The 20,635-nt window shown below is 33.9% G+C and overlaps 1 protein-coding gene across 2 annotated transcripts in view; it reads left to right on the forward strand.

Moving 5' to 3' along the window:
• Positions 1 to 20,635, forward strand: part of MDGA2 (MAM domain containing glycosylphosphatidylinositol anchor 2) — a 780,047-nt gene that overhangs the window by 323,738 nt on the left and 435,674 nt on the right. For both annotated transcript variants that reach the window (XM_079126024.1, XM_079126023.1), the window contains exon 2: positions 13,483 to 13,622. In XM_079126024.1, coding sequence (XP_078982150.1) covers positions 13,483 to 13,622 — 140 coding nt within the window. The remainder of the gene's footprint in view (positions 1 to 13,482; positions 13,623 to 20,635) is intronic.

The raw sequence follows: 20,635 nt of genomic DNA on the forward strand, positions 1-20,635 counted from the left end.
AAAATTGATAATTTCTTGTCCTATTTATTTAAAGAGTAAGTGTATTTCCAGAAATGAATGATGTAATCTCAGTTCTAAATCCCAAAAAAGATCTTGAGAGTACAGCTATTTATCATTGCATTCAATTATTCTTTAGTGTTTCTCATCAAATGAGTAAAGTAGAAGATAGATACTTGTATTTCATTGCTACTGAGGTGCTCTTATAAATATTTGGTTGGAGATTGTAATCTGAATTATTATGATGTTCAGCTTTTAATTTGCTGTCATAATTTGATCTACTAATGTAGGTCAGTGACAAAACACCACTTAAAGGTACAGATAGCTAATAGCAGCAGAGAACTTGTCAAACAGGTCTTTCATTGTAAATTAAGGAACATTTGATAAATGTTGAAATAGCTCTGGAATTAGACCCTCAGGTCTCTCATTCTCAGCCCTTAATTAAAATGGATGCTTCATCTGCATAATAGCATTTTTGGTTTATGTCATACAGTCACTATTCATTTTAGATATTGAAACTTCAGTATGAAGAATGTCATTTTATAGTGGTTTGGATTTTTTTTGAATTTTCTACAAATGTTTGACTGCTTTTGAGGTCATAGGAGAAAGCACATACATGTTTTACACTCAGAGTGTTGAAATGTTATTTCTTTGAAAGCTGGTTTTTAATGATTAATGAGAAAAAAGCCTACCTGAATTGCTTCTTTGTTGACAAACTTGGAAGTCTTCCATAGGTGTGCTCTTCTTTCCATTTATTTAAAAGAGTGTTTTATGGCAATAATTAAGTAAATTACATAGTATTTACCTAAATAAGTTATTTTCCACATATAATTTTGTAAAGCCTGTCTTTAGTTAAAAATGCCCAGCAATAATTTTTCATTCACTTTTTTACTGACTCAAAAAAATAACTTTAGATTTGTTGACAAATTTGATAATTTTATTATATGTGCAATTTACATAAAGTTGGCATCATTTTTACAAATGTACCTTATTTCTAGTTTTCCTGTTTTTTAATAAAATTTATTAAGAGGAATATGAGATGGTTTTGTCAATGAGTAATAATTTTATTCATTAAATGTTTACACCTTACATAGAGATTTCAGATTAATAAAAAAAATATATATTTTTGAATGATTAATGCTATGAATCAGAAACTGTAATTAGACCTATATATGAATTATCTAATGTGATTGCTGTAGCAGTGTGAGGTAGAAAGGCATATCATCACTATTTCATGGAAAAGGAAAATGAGTTATTTAAGATTATATGCTAGGATTTCCAATACAGGAAATCCAACTTCAAACCCAATACATTAACAACATTGGGAAGGGCAAACTCTCACTGACATATATGTATATGTGTGTATGTGCACACATATACATATAGTACACAGTATAATCTATATGTATGAATACACATATATTATTCATTTGAACAAATGTATTTGTTCATTATTTATCATATGTGTACACACATGTATGCATAAGGATGCACACAAATATATAGCATACAATATAATCTATTTATATATATGAATACACATACATATTATTCATTTGAACAAATATATGTGTGCTCATTATTTATCAATACCATTAAGCAGATGTGCAAGACAATTATTTGTGGCAGGAAATTACTATTTAAAGAATTATTTCCATTATTTCTTCGGCTTAAAATTTTGGCTATTTTAATCAATTTTTTAAATTATAGTGATGCTAAAAAATTGCAATTTTGACATTTGGGACACAGATCCTTCAGAGTAGGCAATAACACGTGGGTGGGCGAGACAATACGTGAGTGTTGGTACTTTTAGGGGACTTGGGGAATTTGACAGGGCTGAAGACTTGAACCATAATGAGCTTGGTCATTCACTGTATTTTTTTTGGTGGGGGAGTACCAAGGAATGAACTCACGGGAACTCTACCACTGAATCACATCCCCAGCCCTATTTTGTATTTTATTTAGAGACAGGGTCTCACTGAGTTGCTTAGTGCCTCACTTTTGCTGAGGCTGGCTTTGAAGTTGTGATCCTCCTGTCTCAGCCTCCCGAGCCACTGGGATTACAGTTTTGTGTCACTGCACCCCACTTGAAATTTTCTTTATTATCTTTATCACTATACAGATGAGCTGAAAAGAGTTAAAATGAGGTTGGAAGATTTCCAGAAGCTATTAAGAGTTTCATTAAGAGACTTGGGAACAGGAAGAGCAGAAATTGACATGGACATCTTGGAAGAGTACAAAAAATCACATGTCATACTCCAGTATTGGTAACAGATTTCAGTCACATGAATGCTTACTGAGACTAAAAACGTCAAAGTTTGCCTCAAAGTTGGAATCAAAGATGTGGGCTGCACTTCACACAAACTCAGTAGGTCAAAGAAGAGGGTAAGATTTTTGAAGTAGAGAAAAAAAAAAACACATAAGAAAATTCAGACGATTCTGTGTCAATAAAGAGGGACCTGAAATTCATGGGGGAAATATGGTAGGGCTAAGTCTCTCCTTTATCCATCTGACTAAAAATATTAGGGCAACTCCAGAGTGCAAGTAGAAACACTATCGCTGTCAGAGAAGCATAGCTTGACTCTGAAATAGAAATAAGCTCTAAGATTATATTATTTGTTCTAAAAAATAAAAAGTGCTTCTTGTGAAAAAATTGAAAACACAGAACCATATTAAGGAAAAAAGCAAAGAAAATCAGGAAACGAACTTGCCTCCAGACATCACCATTGTTAACAGTCTAGCTAGTCTCCTTCAGGCATGTATTTAGGCTCAGTAGACGATAGTACATGAGCAGGATCATACTGTACTCATTAATTTTAGCTATATATTGCAGATTTCTTTCTATGTTAATAATTTGTATCATTTTGTATTTATAGTATGAGGTATTTAGGAATGTTTCATCATTACTTAATCCAGTACTTTATTGCTTGATACTTACATTGTTTATAAGTTTATCATTTTCAAAAATGATCCAATTTTCCATCTTTTGTGATTATCTCTATTATTGTTTAAGAAAAAAAATTCATAGAAGATCTTTGTGGTGACCTCCTCTGTATACACTCTCTATATGTACAGCATTTCCACATACATTCTAAAATATTAATGGCTTGCACCTGCTGCCAGCTCATTGACAGTATTGAGAATTAATCATCACTTAATCAGAAAATCCTGATTACTAATCAGTTTCACAGATAAATAAATAAAGAGATAAAAGTCAAATCATTTGCCTAATATCACTTAGTTTATGTCAGACTGGGGAATTGAAGCTGTGTACCTGGAGTTAGAGCCCTTATTCTTAACTATAGTGCTTATTTAACCTCTATGATCCACACTCTTCTCAAACTAAAAATCAGGTTTGCCAGTGTTTTTCCATATCAATTAATTTGGCACTATCAATACAGTTTTCCCTATATGCATTTTTTTTCCAGTTTTTTCCTTTATAAATTTCATAGTGGGCATATTTGTGAATACATCTTTTGGTAATTTGTCTCTTCAGACTAATTCTTTAGAGATGGATGGAAGGTAATGTTTATTTGACATTTGGATCTAGAGTAGTAAACTACTTCCCAGGAAGACTGTGCTGACTTTTTCCAACAAGCGTGGGTGTAAAAATGCCTCACACTCAGTCCCTATTAGGATAAATTAATTAATTATATTTACTAATCTGAGACAAATTATTAAATTTCTTAATTTTCTTTTAAAATTATTTACTTTGAACAGCCACCTAATTTTGGAAGCATATTTTGAAAGACAGTGATCTGTTTTACAACTTGCTTTGTTTAAAATCTAAATAGCTTATTTGGTTTAACATCTAATATAGATATGAGCATGACAATTTTCTAGGGTAAAATTAGAAGAATTTAAGAATTTAAGAATGCTGGGACAATGTAAGCCAAACAATTTTACATTTAACAATAATGGACTGTGGCTACAAGTAATTATGTACTTAGTTATTGTTTATATATTGCTTGTTTATTCAAACAATTGCAGGGAAGTGCTGCTAATTAGAAAAGTGTAATAGAATAAATCAGTTAAAAATATAAAATAAATAAAAGCATCTCCTGTACCTGATGTGTTGTGAGTCAGTCCTTCAACTTGCTCCTATTCTTAGGACTTTAAAGATTTTTGTGATACTGCAAATTTCTATATTATTTGCTTTGTTAATAAACCCTAACATTATTAATAATAATCATGACAATTCTTAGAAGATGTATTTATTAATATTTTTAGGAGAATGTGGAAAATGTTCAGAAGAGGTATTTATTAATTTATTTAGGAGAATGTGGAAAACATTTAAAATTGAGAGCAGGGTCATGCCTCTATGGCCAGCCAAATGTGCAGAGATGCTTTGGAGGCCCAGCCCCTGGGGTGTGAAGTAACCCTCCTGGGAGGAGGTAGGTCTAAGAGAGTGCCTGGGAAATGTCATGCAATCTTGAAAAAGTGAGATGCTTATGGAATGGATTTAAAAACTCTATCCTCAGGAAAAAAAAAAAAATCAAATTGTTTAAAGAGAAGTTTTGGGCAATTTAGCCCTGTGTCTATATTTTTGAAATTGTCAAAGACTAATATTTTAAAAATTGAGAGTCCAGTGATAATATTTGCTAATAATTGCTTATGTTTCATACTGTGTGACTTAGACAAATGTTTTTACTTTGAACTCTTAACGCACAAAGCAATTCAATAAAATTTCACTTTGATTATCAGAATAAAAAGAATTGATGATACTTTTTCTACATTCTGTTCTTCCCACCTAAATCCCAAAGACATAATATCTAAGACTTTATAAATGGGGAAGTAGCATGGTAAGATGAAAACGCATGGCACACAGGAGGAATTGTGCAAAGCGGAACAGAAGGCAAGACCAAGCTTTCCAACTCATGAACTTTAACTGGTGGTGTTTGTGTTTTCAGATGAAATGAAAAACATGTTTTTCTCAAGATTTTGGGGAGGACTAGGATCATCGAAATACCATGCGTTGCACAGGCACCGCCAGTACTAAAGTTCTCAGTCTGTGAGAGTGTCGCACAACACTGGAGTCAGAGGCACCCTCGCTTTATGACAATTGCCCTTCTGCCTGGTCCAGAGGGGAAAAGAGCCAGATGGGGTGTACATCATTGCTGCACTGATTCCTCTCTTCTGGGGTGCAAAAGAATTTGTTGTGACCTGCTGAGGACCTTGTCCTTCTGGATCCCACGGGCAGCAACTGTGATATATAAGTGGAGAGAAGCAGTGGGGAAGTTGTCAGACCAGATCCTCAACATTCTCTGTCTGCCTTTGCCACTCCTGGACAAGCAAATTGAAGATTTCATTTTTGGTGTATTTTGTAGCAAATTTCATTTGTTTCTTGGTGAGCGAGGCTGGAAGAAAGAATAGCTTTCTCTGAATACTCGATTTGCAGTTAAGGTTAGATGCAATGATGAGACTGATTTCTTTCTAGTTAGTGTGTACTGAGGCTCTATAGTTATTTCTAAGAAAGATGCAAAGCTCTTAATTCTAGATAAGAAGGATATTCAGATATACATTTCAGAGTGGGGAAATGATGTGCTCAGTATCTACCTGTGCCTTCAAGAGTCCTCAACTCTCCAGGTTTGGTGATAATTCCTAAGAGACAAAGAAAAGATTTAGTTCAAGAAACCATGGCTAGCTGATTGACTGTGTGATATATGGTTTCTGACACTATCAAGAGGGAACCATTTCACAAGTTTGATTTAGGGAGGAAACCTGATTATAGACTCAGGATTAAATGCTACCCCCTCCCACAGTGCTGTAACAATCTCTCTCTCCTTCACAGTGCACATGCACAAATTTCAAAAGCCTTGAAAAATGGAACCCCAAAAGCGAGAGGAAAACTCCCGTGTGTTCTTCTCACATTTTTATTTTTTTGTTCCCTTTTTGTTTTGTTTTGTTTTGATAGTCTGTGGCATAGTCTTCAAAACGGCTGGCACAGTGTTTTTCTTTTTTGTTTTTGTTTTTGTTTTTATCTAGAAGATACTGATAGAGAACTGGTTTAGACTTTATTTGGAGACAGTTCAGGATGTGCCATAAAAAAAAGCAGAACTTACAAACAGGATGTCACTTTCCAACCCCAAAGAGGGGAAGCTGAGTTCCCAACTGTATTTTCCTCCTTGTCAGGATATTCAACTGAGGTCACACAAATCCTACTGAGCAAAATAGAAGCATAATGAAATATCTGATGATTTTCAAGTGAGTATTCCTCATCTGTAGACTAAGTATTTCTCCTGACAAATACAGGGAAGAACACAGTGAAGGGTTTAGAACGGAAACATCCAGGTAGAGACCATGACTAGTGGCCAGGCATGTGTCAACCCTGATGGCCCAAGGTTCCTCTCTGACATGTCCTCAGAGGTTGTCAAATGCTGGACTTGAAAGGAATGTAGAACGTTACATTTCATAAAACCTTCATGTTTTTCCATCTATAAAACATATGAGACTCTTTGAAGTTTTAGCCTTAGATATTAATCAGTAACAATTCTACATGAAAACAAAAAAAGAAAATATTAACAATGAAATTTGAAGTTGTAAATGTGGAAATCTTCATGAAATACAATTTTCAAAGTGCACAGAGCTTTCATTCAAAAGGAAACATACAGGTCATTTTATGGAAGATAATTCAGGTTGTTATTGTGCAGTTTTGTATTTCATTTTCTGTGAACTTAATAACTTGATTCAAAAGCATTAGCAAAAATGACATTATAAGATAGTTTTTACACAAAAACATTATTGCTTTTATCATTTTTTAACATTACAATGTAAATCGCATTTTTGTTTAACATTAAAATTTAATGTACATAATTAAATTGTTACTGAATGTCACTGTTTTCTCTTGAGGACAAACTTTCTTCTTAAATAATATATATTGTATATAAATAGATAATGTGCTTTAAACTCTTGGCTAGCCCTAACCTAAAATACTATGGTAACTTTTGTTATTAGGGACACATGGCAGCCTTTTAAAACCAGGGACTTTGAGGTTGATTTTCTTACCTTCACCTAAGACTTTGGAGAGTCTCTCAAGGTGACTCAATTTATTACAGTGCTGCCCAACATGTGCTTAAGAAATAATCCAGAGCATTCAAAACCTTTCATAATCAAAGCTTTCTCCAAAGTCGTGCAGTGTAGTTATGATCTTCCTTTGATTAAATCCAGTTTAATCAATAGGCTATTACTACTTTCATTTTATAGCTCATCAAATCAAAGATAAAAAAGCATTTCCCTCCAGTGGAGAGTAATACAGTATCAACCAAATCTGTGTGACCAGGAGAGCAGGTAGAGGACTGGGGAGGTAAATTCACATTGATACTGAAATTATAGCTAATTCAAAATAACCTATAGAAACAAGCAAAGCAAGTGAGTTGAAGGTTGATTCCAAATTATCTGTATGTTGCTTATATATCAGGATATTGCCTTATGTAAGATTACAGAAATGATAATACTAGACAGCACTGGTGAATCTGAGTGAGACACGACCATAGAGAAGTGGGATAGAAAGATGAATGAGGGGAGGTATGAGGAGAAAAACCTTAGGTTAAGCCAAGTTTAAAGCAAAAAATAAAACGCTGTTGAGGTTTACAAATATACGTAAAGAGGATTGGTGAATAGACAAATCATATTTCAACAGCATCATACCTCAAGAATGCCTGTGCTCCTCTTAAGTGATAACTCCGTCAGAAGTGCATTGCAGCCTCTTTTCATGCGACTTCTAAAATGCTTCATTTTCTTTGTTCTCCTTCTACCTTTCAGTCTTTGTAACTACCTTAAGGCTCTTTCCTTGGCTTCTCTACTTAATTCATATTCACCATAGAATTATCATTATCCGTTTTATTTCTCACACTCTGCTGTGCTGTAGAGATGTAATCTATCCTGTCATTAAAAAAAAAAAAAAATCTAGATTTTTATGCTCCTCGATGACTTGTTCGTCATTGGTCAGCTTACCATCAGCATCCAAAACTGACTTCTTCATTTTCTTCCCCAAATCTTTGTATTCTCCCTCTCTGTATCTGAGTTCCTGGTTAGAGAATATATAATATAACTAGCCTGGGGTAAGGATGCCAGGCAATGGAGTCATCAATAGTGCAGGAATAATTGTGGAGCAGGCCTGTGGACACAACACTTAATTTAAAAGCCAGACTGAGAAATCATTGTGAAAAGGGAAAGGGGAAAGGACTCAATATTGCTTCTTAAATGAAGAAAGAGAAAATAAGAATAGAGGTTGCCATATCCTAGAAATAGTGTGCATATGTGCTGTATTAGAAATTCGAATAAGCAGAAGAGACCAGTTATTGACAATGGTGATTAGCTAAGTATGAAATGTTATAGGAAATGAGATAAGTTTTATGAAAGATTATGACAACTTAAACCAATCAAAAATTATATTAGTGTTGTGTTTGCTTTTATAAGCAAACTGAAAGATAGATAAGAGAATGGCATAAGTAATACATGCCGTGTCTGGCGTGTGGGGCAGTAAGATGTGGCTGACTCGCTGTTTCTCTCCAGAATCTAGACTGTGTGAAGGATGTTGGTGCAGAGTGGTTTAGCAATATTTCCAGGGGAGTTTCTAAGAGACAGGCAATGAACATCCTTCTCCCCACACTGTCTACCTCAGGAGCTCTGTTGCCTGCACCAAGAACATAGTTACCTTGATCTAGAGAAGAAGACTAGTAGTGTTGAGTGGCAACCTGAATTCCCAGAGAGTAGGCACAGGAGGAATATGAAGGGTTTATTAAAGTGCAAGGCTCTTTCTTGGAGCTCTCAGGGAGATAAAACTCCTAAAATCAAAACAGTTGCTGTCTAATAACAGCATAACCTTCAGGACATGTGCCTGTTACTGGAAAGCACTTCTCCTTTAAAACCTTTCTCTTCCAAGTCCTCACTAACAAACTCCCCTGTGACTTGGACTCTGGGTACTTTGTCTCAAGCCTTTTCATGTAAGCTCCATGGTGATCAAGTGGGGATCTTCTACTAAAAAATAAATCATCTTTGATTTAGTTAGCCAAGATATCAACTTTAGTGTCATCTTAACTCCTTCTCCCTCACCTCAGTGCTACCTATCAAGTCCTATTCAAGCAGACCTCTAAAACATGCCTCTCCTCCATGTCCACTGTCAAGTCTATGCTGTGTCTCTCCTCTGTCTAGAGACTCAATGTCCAGTTGAGAGGGTGGTACCAGTGTCCAGATGTGGAGTAAACTGTAGACACAGGGCCACCTTTCAATGTAGTTATTTCAGGAGCACAACAGACACTTTGTTACAGGTTTACTTTAATTGTACTGTTGGGGCTCTCTGAGATGCCCTCCTCCTTTTCAAATATAGGTTAAATGTCACTGATATTATGTCTCCCAGGTAGACTTAATCCTCCTCTGCTTTGTCTTCTGTTAGAGTATTTCATCTCTTCAACTGTGATTTTTTAAAAATTTATAATTAATTGGGCAGATCCAATGGATTTTAGCTCTTAAATGTCACAGCTCATGACATTAATCTTTGTGGTTAGTCTTGTGCCTGATACAGCAGTTGCTCAATAAATATATGCCTAAAAGTCTGTATATGACATAAAAGAATAAAAATGCTCCTAGTTTTTGTGATTGGAGAAAAATTTATTTGTGTTCTTTCTCCGAGAGAGAATTTGGTTTAACTTTCAAAAGTGTATTCTAAAAAGATTAAAGAATGCCTCTTTTTTACCCTTTTAGGCTGACCTCTTGAACCCAAGGCCAACCTTCTCAAATTAAGACAGCTGATATGATTAATGTTAGGCAAGTAATGAGATTTGGTTTACTTCAGTTAAATTTGGAAGAATATAAGTCTTATGCAATATTTTAACATTTTAATTCATTGCTGACTCTACAGGGCAAAGGGAAACATAACCTTTGATCCAATTTCAGGATGATAAATTGAGGATTTTTCTAACAAAGCAGAGGATAAGAGATGTCTTGCTTCTGCTATTATAAGGAAAATTGCATTTATATGTAAAGTAAGTAAATTTAGTGCCGTGACAGTTGCTATTTTGCTAAGAGATTCATATTGTTATACTATTAGTGATATTTGCTAACACAGAAATTTTAAATATTAAATAACTATTCTATGCTCTAAGTAATATGATTTGAGGCATATGCCAAATATGATGCTTATCTTGGCAGTGAAGTGCTTAATATCTAGTTAGAATATTTAGAAAAATAATTGCTAGGCAATACATGTCTCCTGGGGGAAAAAAAAACAGAGGAGGTAAGTAATTGTTAATAATTCAAGTAGGTGTGAAGAACACAGAATGAGTCTAGGGATTCTAGAAGTGGGGTGTCATGAGCAGAAGCACTTAAAAATCTCAGTGTTCCTTATCTTTTTATGGATGATATACTGAAATTACAAAGAAGTGGGATTTTAAGATGAATAGTCAGTATGGGGACCCTTCACAGAGGATGCATTTGCCACCCAGGAAGAGGAAATGGGAATTGGATGAATCAGGGAGAGACATTATAGGTTTGTAGGCAAGAAATCTGATGAAAATAGAAATATCAAAGTACTATTTGAGTAGTTGTAAAATGTCACGGATTTGGAAGGGTCTGGAGGCTGGGTCCAGTGAATTGGGACAATGCTATACTAGTTTGGAGAAATTTTACTAGTTATATTGTTGACCTAGTTATCATGCTCTATTGTGTTTAGTTTTTCAATCTTTTATTATTCATCTAGTCGAGGTTTTGTTGGGGAGTTACTAAGACCTGTAATTTAACTATGACATAACTTTAGTAGACATTCTTTAGGGAAAGAATGAAGCACTGTTTTTTTTTCTTATTTAGGCTACAGATAGGCAAAGGACTGTGACAACTACTGGAGGTCCTCACACTTTCCTTCTCTCATCTGGAAACAAGACAGTGAACAGGATGAACTCTAAGGCTCTTTCAGGTTCACTTTCTTCAGACCAGTGAATTAACAGAAACTTACCAAATGTTCATCTTATTATTGAGCTGCTTAAGTGTATATTTTGATGCATACCAAGAAGAGTATGTGTTGGAAACTAAATTTGGTGGAATATTCCACCCTCTTACAGGATAGGTGGTAGGTTCTTGATGACTGCAGTACGTAGGCAATTACCTTTTCCAAGAATGTGTTAAAATATAGAAGAAAATAGCAGAAAATTAACCCTTGTAAATGTCACAATTTGCCTACTGTATAATTTAAATAGCTTAAATAAAGCTACTTATTTGCATAATGATGCATTTGAAAGATATATCTTAAAATAACAATACTATGCATTTATTTGATATTAAAACAAAAATAACAAGTATAAATTAGTCTGGAAAAGATGTCATGTAACAGTATAATTAGATATACTAATAAACATCTGAGCTATCACTTATTAAGCTAAATTTAGCACCTAAGTTTATTTCAAGGTAAAAAGCAGTATTTTCTATTTAACGTTTTCTACTTTTGATTTACAAGCATTTATTCATTGTCATTAGTTTGTTAACTTCTATTATATATATATATATATATAATTATGTAAGGCAGATGTCGTAAAATAATTACCTTGTTAGTATTACTTATCTAAATTGAAGTCTAAATTTGATCACTGTCAGAAATGATTTGTAGGAAACATTGTGTGGAACATCAGAGCACCAGGGAAACACCAAAGATAAGAATTTATAATATCATAAAACCTAACAAACTATTACAATGTCTAGACAGAGTCCAAAAGACATGGTAGATAGTGTTTGATAAATTAATTTTATAAATCAAACTAAACATTTGATTTGTTTGTCATTTTTCAAACCAATGAAATGATGTATGGCATGAACTTTAGTTATTTAAAAGACAAAGGAGAAAGGCCTTTTTATCCCTTAGACTTTTTTCCTTGATTTAACAAATATTTAAAAGCCTCAGAAAAGTGTTTCTACTAATCTATTCTATGTAGCAGTGCCATGGTAATCATCTGGTGAATTTGGTAAAAATGCAGATTCTGGGAGTTTTCTGTGAATATTTGGGGGTCTCTGTTTAATCTCTGATGTTTATTTGTGATGAGTTCTTGGGGTGCTTATTAATGTAAAATGCACTTTTCTTTATGCTTTCTCTTCTTATCCCTTCTTTCAAAATGTGCATGTCATTTGCTAATAGGTATTGGAGAGCAAAGTCCTGAATTTTAAGATTGAAGAACGAACTGTTCTCAGGTATATAGAAAAGAAACGGAGTTGCCAGTTGTTTTGTTATACATTGGTTTTTCCATCTTCATTTCTGCTGAAATTAAGAAAGACTACAAAATTTGCTCTTTAAAATTATTCAGCTCCATGAGTGGCCTATGCACTTATGTTATATAAAGCAAAGAATTACATATTGGAAACTATTTTGTTTTGCTTTACAAACACATATTTTTCCAGAAGGAATTTTCCTACAATTTGACTTTAAAATCTTTTTTTCCCCTTCACAGACACCAAATTCATGTTCAAATTCTATAGGATTCGTGATCTTCTTAACGCTAATAAGAATTCCAAATATTCCAGCTTTAGTTTTCAAGAAAGCATAGCCTCTGTTAAGAATACTGCTTTTTAGGCTCAATATTTTTTGCCAGGAAATTCTTGAGATCTCTATCTTTTACATGTACATATAGTCTTTCAATTTTCCTTTAGCAAAAATATCTGTTTCTCTTCCATCCCCAATATTGCAAACAAAAATGCAGAGATCATAAATGGAGATGATTTCCTCTCTTGAGTAGTAGCTATAGTCATCTACTTTGTTGTAGGCAGGATGTCTTGATAGCTAAGAATTTTTCATTAACTGTGAGTTTTTGCACGTTGATGGTGCTAGTCAAGTTTTTTTAGACCTGGAATGCCGAAGTAGAAAAAAAATTCTCTTTGTGAATATAGCTTCATGAGAACCGAGATCCTCTTTGAATCAGAATTTTAGACTTTGACATCATTACTGCCTTCATTAATGTATTAATTCAATGATCATCATGTGTTCATATCAATAGGGGTCTGTAATTATCGTAAAGTAATTTAGTGTTCAGTTCTTATTTGTGGCTTCTTACTTGCCTCAAAGGGCTTATATAATGAATCAATGAATGCCAATGTCATCAATTCAAATTCCTTTCCTCTTCCTAATTGTCTGTTTTGCACTACCTGTATTTTTGGTACAGCATTCCTTAATATAATAAGGCTTGGATTTCATAAAGGAACAAGTTTTCATACATTCTAACAATCTAATTTTACCATGTGGTCTTATAATGCACAGTGATTTCCAGAGGCATCAATTTCTCCCACCTTTCTGTTCCCCTTTACCATTTTCAGATTGTGTTGGTGATTGTTAAATTTGAAGCTTTCTGTCAGGAAAATCTTTAATCCCTGGGGAAATTCAAATTATGAAGAATGATGAATCTGACTATGGTGAAGTCTAGTATGAATTGCTCTTACAATCAAGATGATTCAAGGGAAGACAATTTACTTAGCTTTTTATGTATCTTGTCTCTTTTCTTCCTGACTCGACAGCTCCCCCAACGGTTCGTATTGTGCACTCAGGCTTGGCCTGTAACATTGAGGAGGAGCGCTACTCTGAAAGGGTCTATACCATCCGGGAAGGAGAAACGCTGGAATTGACTTGTCTGGTCACAGGACATCCACGTCCACAGGTGAGTCCCGAACTGTGACGTTGGGGGAAATTCTCTTTGACCTTTGTTGGAAGTCAAAAAGTATATATTTTAGAAATTTAGCTATATCTCTGTGTGTGTGTGTGTGTGTGTGTGTGTGTGTGTGTGTGTACATATACTTGAGTGTATAACTCAAGTGCAAGTGCATGTGCAATAATGAAACCAGTGGTCATTTCTTTACATCCAAGCAAGTATTCATGTGCATAAGACAAAACAAGAAATCTTTGTTTTGTATTGTGAGAAATTTAGAAGACACTTCCAAGGAAGCTGTTAAAAAGACAACCACAGAAATAACTCTGCACGATAACAATTCATATGGCAATGAGCTTATTTTAGAATGTGGAACATGATTTCATGATGACATAATTGCAGCCAAGGAGGCATTTGTTTCAAAGAATGTGATGCATGAGGTCACATGTACCTTCCATATTCCTAGTCATTATATTCATAGAGAACTTTAAAAAAAAAAATAAATGTTTGCAGGTGCTATGTGCATTCAGGCTTTCAGAGTCATCAGCTACAGCTTCCTAAAACCAGTTTAATAGCGGGCACAAAAATTGAGACCTTCAAAGGATACTAAAATTACCAATAATATGCAAAGAAAAACCTGCAGGAGCAAAATAAAAGGGCTATACAATAATATAATCTATTTAAGTTACTTATTTATGTATAATGAAGAAATCTGATTTGAATAAAGAATATTCAGGATAAAGAATATAATATAATCTTTTTAAGTTACTTATTTATGTATAATGAAGAAATCTGATTTGAATAAAGAATATTCAGTTTTACTCATTAATTAACAATTCTTATCATTGTAGATTTAGCATGACAAGTTGAACATTCACATTGGCAACCAATTATGGCAAGGAAAAAAAGTCTTGATTAGTAGAGTAAATTAGTAGACACAGTTATAAGGAGAAAAATGAAGAGCAATATGGGAATTTCATGAATTCACTATTTTAACCTTTTCTTTTGCTTCTTACATCCTTAAATTTTAATTTGTAAGGATCTTGTGATCTCACTGTATTGACCCTGAAAAACAAATGAAAGTAAGCATCAGATGGATCGATAGATAGACAGATAGACAAGGTCATGGCTAAAATGGAAATGGCAAAATACATTCTATAAAATTAATCCTGTTGGTAAAATGGGAAGTGGTTAAAGAAATCTAAAACTTATTTTAAAAATTAAAACTCACAAGGACTAAAATTATAAATAATATTGCTATTAACAGAAAATTAATTAAAGAATGGAGTTCTCTTAATAAAATTAGCTTCTACAAAACTTGACGTGGTATAATCAAAGTTGGTAGAAAAAAAATGATTCTGAAATAAGACATACAAAGACAAAAGTGATAATTATTAAAATTTGATACAAAGAAAATAAGTAAAGGAATTTTGTTTAAATATTTATATAGAAACAATTGAGTCCAGTGATAATAATTTTATTAAAATTAAGAAAGAAATTATAGCATTAACTTGACTAGTAGCTCAGAGAAAATTCAGTATTCCTATCATTTGTCATTATTAAAATTTGAAGACATGAAATAAAAATTCCAAAATCAAAATTTGTAATCAAAATAGCAGGGTCCAAATTAAAGAAACCACTAGTAGCTTTCTGAGAGGTAGTTTACAAGAGAAGACTCACTGAGACTTCCAGTATCCCCAATATTCTCACACCTAATTTGCCAAAACTGTTCCTTTAAATTCCAAATTTTACTTAAAAATGTGACTTTTTATCTGTCTAACTTTTCCCAAGAGTGCCTCTGCTCCTCTATCTTCATTTTTATTCCTTCTTAATATCAGAAACTTCTTTCAACATTCATCATCAGGAGTACTATCTTTGATCTCCAAATGATCCAAAATAAGTTCTGAAACAGAAGAGTAGATTATTATTTTTTTTCTTAAGCATTTTCATATTTGGAACTACTTCAACATGTTTTGATCCTAAGAAAAAGATATTGCTCCAGTATCATTATGTTTTTTCATTCCTAGAAGTGATTCTAGTGTTTGCAGGTGAATCAGTCTCAGCTTCTATTGCCTGTTTGAAAAATTAACTGGGACTCTTCTTTGTTAACAAACTGTGTAAAAAAGGCTGACAGCACAGCTGGGGCTTGGCATCCTGGCCAAAGACTAAAGGGTATGCTGTTGGCAGCTGGTCCTGAGGATGATTTTTCCTGGCTGATATCATGAAGCTCGAATGACTTCCTTACTTGTCTAATCTGAGCATGATGATATTTGGAAACACAGTGTAGGAGAGAAGTTTCGCATTTGCTCATCACTATTTCTTGATCTGCTGCCTATTCCTATAGCTATGAGAGTCACAGGAATTGTCTACTTCTAGAACTATTTGATGGCAGCATTTCTTTCTAGGCTCTTTAAATTTTTTTTTCAAAATATGTTGTTTGGATATGAGGAGTGTCCGAGGGTTTGACAGATCTAAGGGATGTTAAGTGTAAAGTCCATGTAGTGCAGTGGTTAAGACCATGACATTGGAACCAGCCTGCCTGAGTAAAACCCTGGGTCCCCCACAACCAACAGTGTGTATGACTTTGATGTCTCTGCTCTCTCTGCCTGTTTTCTTATTTGTGTTATAGGAACTCTAACCACTATAACTATCTCAGAATCATTTTGATGTAAGTTTATATTAAAAATGTATGCATATACATTTATAGAGTCTTAATACATTTGAGAAAATAAATTACATTCTGTTGCATTTTAAATTTGAATTGTTTAATCCCTAGTCAGTTTATTTTCTCACATGTTTATCAATCATTCTTACATCTTTGTTTATTGTTTTTTCATATTTTTTATTTTTTCCTAATTTGGTGATTATCTTCTTATAGAATTTTGGGGACTTTATATACCACATAAATAAATTCAATTGCTGATAAATATGTTGCAAATTTACTTGACAGGGTACTGTCTTTTAACATTGGTTTTACTATTTTTGTTCAAGGTTTTTTCTAGTTGTCTACTAGTTTATTGCACCTTAAACCTAATAAATGTTTGCTTTTTGCATAATAAATATGCAAGGCCATTTTTCAATTTTATAACAGAATCACAATGAATCATATGATTGCATTATGAATATGGTCTTGACTAGCAAGGCTATTACAGTCATTGAAGATTTTATTCTTGTTAATCTTCTGCACAGATTCCAAAATGATAGTCTTACCATGATGAAAATCTTAGAAAACCCTGGTAGCCAACTATTGGTGCTGCTACCTGCGTATTTTCTTTGCTAGTATTTTATATGCCTTTGTACATATTTCCATACTAGTTTTCAGATTCAGTCTTTTAAATTTTCATAAAAATTCGAATATATTCACATGAAAAAAATACTAGATTTTTGGGTTTATGGCTAACTCTGGAAGAATCAGATTCTGCTATCTTTTCAGAAATTATCAAATAATACATGTATTCTTTATTGTGGATTATGGAATTCAGTATAACTCTTTTTTCATATGCAATATATAGTCTTAACTGGGTATGTCTTTGTTAGCATGTGAGAAAATCTCTAAATAAAATACATTTTAAAAGAGTTATTTGTATACAATGTGGAAAGAGTTTAGGATAAGCATCTAGAAATCTATCATCTAATATTACACATCAATGGCTACTTTCACAATCTCCCCTTTACCATATATGTTCACACGCACACACACACACACACACACACACACACACACACACACTTCCTGCTATAGTTGAGACAGATATTTATTAAATTTATACTTATATTTATAAATGTATTCAGCATAGCTTTTTCAGGAGGAAGCACTTATTGTTTTTGTTGCTTGATAACATATCTTCAAATAATTTTGTTTCCATTGATTTTTATATAGTATAAAGAAAGCTTTTTTTTTTTAAATCAGCACTTTAATATGTTCAAAAAATGCTGTGTTTTACTTTCAGTGCATCAAAATTAACCAAGAATTTTAAAAAAATTTAATTAAAATACTAACAAAGACAATGCCATTTTTGTTCCTCAGGAAAACTATTTCACAAGAATTCATCCTTTGTTTTATACTGTGGACAACGTTTATTCCTAAAAGAGACATCGCACATTCCAGAAACTTTCTCAAAATGTATCAGTACTATGTACTTAATAATTCAGTACATATAGATCACTTAGCAGAGTGCCTATGATAATGTAAATGCTTTATAAATAATAAGCATATTAGTGATTGAGTTATAGACACAAAATAATAGCTTCTTTTATAAACTCTAATCTACTACTGTCTTCTAAAATATTCGACTACTATATTCTAATCTACTACTGTCTTCACTATACAATTACAGTTAACCAATAGGGTATATGGAGTATTCCTACCTAGTCCATTAAAATTAGCTGGGACCGTATGTCCAGCTTTGGCAAATAGATTTAAGCTAGACATAATATGGGTCCAGATTTCAATGGTGTTTAAAAAGTAGGATTTAATATGAAAGCATTCTTCCATGACTTGGACTTAATTAGTCATAAGACTACCTGGAATCAGTTCTAATATGCTGCTTTGATGTTTTTTGACATTTAGACATCATGATAAGTTACATTAAGTGAGGTAGAGATACAGGAACTGCCTTCATGAAATATTGAAAAGTGCTCAGAAAGCTCAGAGAGGCAGGGATGTTGACATGAATTTATTATGTGAGAGTTACTTTTAGCAAGTTCTCAAAAGATATTTGCTATAAAAAATGCACTGACCAGATTCACACTGGCATCTTTTAGGAACTCAGAGATGACTATTGTCTACAAAAAAGGTCTGCCACAGGAAATACTGCCATGAAACTAGGATCTCTCAATCAAGAAGATGATAGAATTCTAGAAAGGCAGAATCTGATAATAACACTTTACCAACATTTTCCATGCACATATAAATGAGAAAAAGAGCCAGAGTAGCAGCCAGAATGCTTTTATCAATAGGACTTTATGGTGATGAAGTTACATGAAAGAAAGAAAAATGCCAAGACTTTTGAAGATTTTTAAGGAACAGAGTTAGAGCTAGCATTGAAATCAAAGGACTTGTGTGTTAGTGTAGTTAGAATAGGAGTTTATATAAGGCAGGTTACACATGGAGTCCTGGCCCAGATAAGCTGGCCCAGGGCTGTTTATCTCAGACTCCAAGTCATAATAGGGATAGACATGCTGAGCAACTGGCAGGATCCTTACATTGGTTTATGTGACCTTGGGAACAATTCATAATCCTTTTGGTAGAATTCCATAAAATTATACCTCCCAAACAAATATATTAAATCATTAGTAATACTACATCATAGGGGAAATTTCAGACTATATGCTACCACTAAATACTTCACAATGAAGAGTTAATAGTCTCCTATTCATTTAACACGTGAGATACCTAAAAAGTCAGTCAGATTGTGACATGTGATGGTAAACAATGGTAGACAACTGAACCAACACAGCTGCTAGACCAGATATGACAATTTCACTAGAACCAATCAACATACTTCTAGCCTAGCTGATATCCCACTAGTGTTTGGGGAAAATGCATGCTGTTCAATTATCAAGAAAGGAAATTAAAATATTGCTTTTATATAGGAAGGACAGTAATATATATATATATGAGTCTATCCTAAGTCAACTTAACTTTTATTCTCTGTAATTTTATAATGTACAGAGCTTTATTGTCTTGGTCAGCTTTTTATCACTGTGACCAAAAGACCCAACAAGAACAACTTAGAGAAGGGAAAGCTGATTTGGGGCTCATGGTTTCCAAGGTCTCATTCAGTAGAGGGCCAACTCCTTTGCTTTGGGCCCAGGATAAGGCAGCACATCATGGAGGAAGGGCCCAGTGGAAGAAACTACTCAGTTCATATTGGGGTCAGAAAGCAGGAGAGTAAGGAGGAGGAGACCACAGAAAGATGCAAAGTTCTAGGGTCTACCCCCAGTGACCCACCTTCTCCACCCATGCCCTACGTGCCTATAGTTACCGCCTAGTCAGTTCATTCAAACTTGGATGGACTGATAGGTTATAGTTATCATAATGTCATCTTTTCACCTCTAAATATTCTTGTTTTAATAGGAACTTTGGGGGACACCTCATATCCAAACCATTATAGTAATATATAGAACACTATATTTGTACATGATACTTATTAAATTATCGTACTTTTTACATTGCAAACGGGAATTAGTAAGTACTTTGAATGCCTCAATAAGATATGTGGACGCCAGAGAGTGATAAAAGTTGATGCTCCTCACAAACCCTAACATTGTAGATCAGATCCAGCATAATACAGGCCTCTTTGGATTTTAGAGGCTATATATACTACATTTAAAATACTGTTCCAAGATACTTGTCCAATTAACTGTAAAGCATGTCAGTTTTCAGTATAGCTCAGAGCAAGAGAGGACTCTATGGTAAGTCCAGGTTGGAGTACAAACTGCCTTGCTGCTCAGACAATGAGATCTATCATATTTGATGTTGAATATAAGTGGTCTGTGGACTCTGTTCAATCCAAAGAGGAGAATCATTGCATAAACCTTTAGATTTTTGGAGTGATACTAAACTTTCTAAGCAGAGTACTAATTACTGTTTGGAAAGCAGCTCTTTGGTCAATAGGGAGTAGAATCCAGTTGCTGTATGTTCCTTTCTTTTGTTCCATGGTCAGGCAATTCTGGGGCACATTCTATATGACTTCTCAATGGGTTTCAGTAGAATGGAACCCCATTCAATCCCAGAAATGACCAATGCAGTAACACTTTCTTATATTAGTCTTCCTTCCTTCCTTGTGTCCCTGTTCCCAATCCTCTGCTTTGTTCCTCTGGAATTAGTTCCCAAAATAAGCTCCCTACTTGTAATCTCTTAATTACATTTCCTTTTCTGAGGCAATGCCAGGATAAAACTGCACCTGTCTTTTGGACTCAGACCTAATAAAGAATGTATCTGTCTATATCCCTGTCCTGAGTGGCTTCATTGTTGCTCATCTTGTCCTCTTTAGTTGTGATCCTGAATTATTATACTAATA

Source organism: Sciurus vulgaris (genome assembly GCF_902686455.1).
Source record: "Sciurus vulgaris genome assembly, chromosome: 2".
Classification (NCBI taxonomy): Eukaryota; Metazoa; Chordata; class Mammalia; order Rodentia; family Sciuridae; genus Sciurus; species Sciurus vulgaris.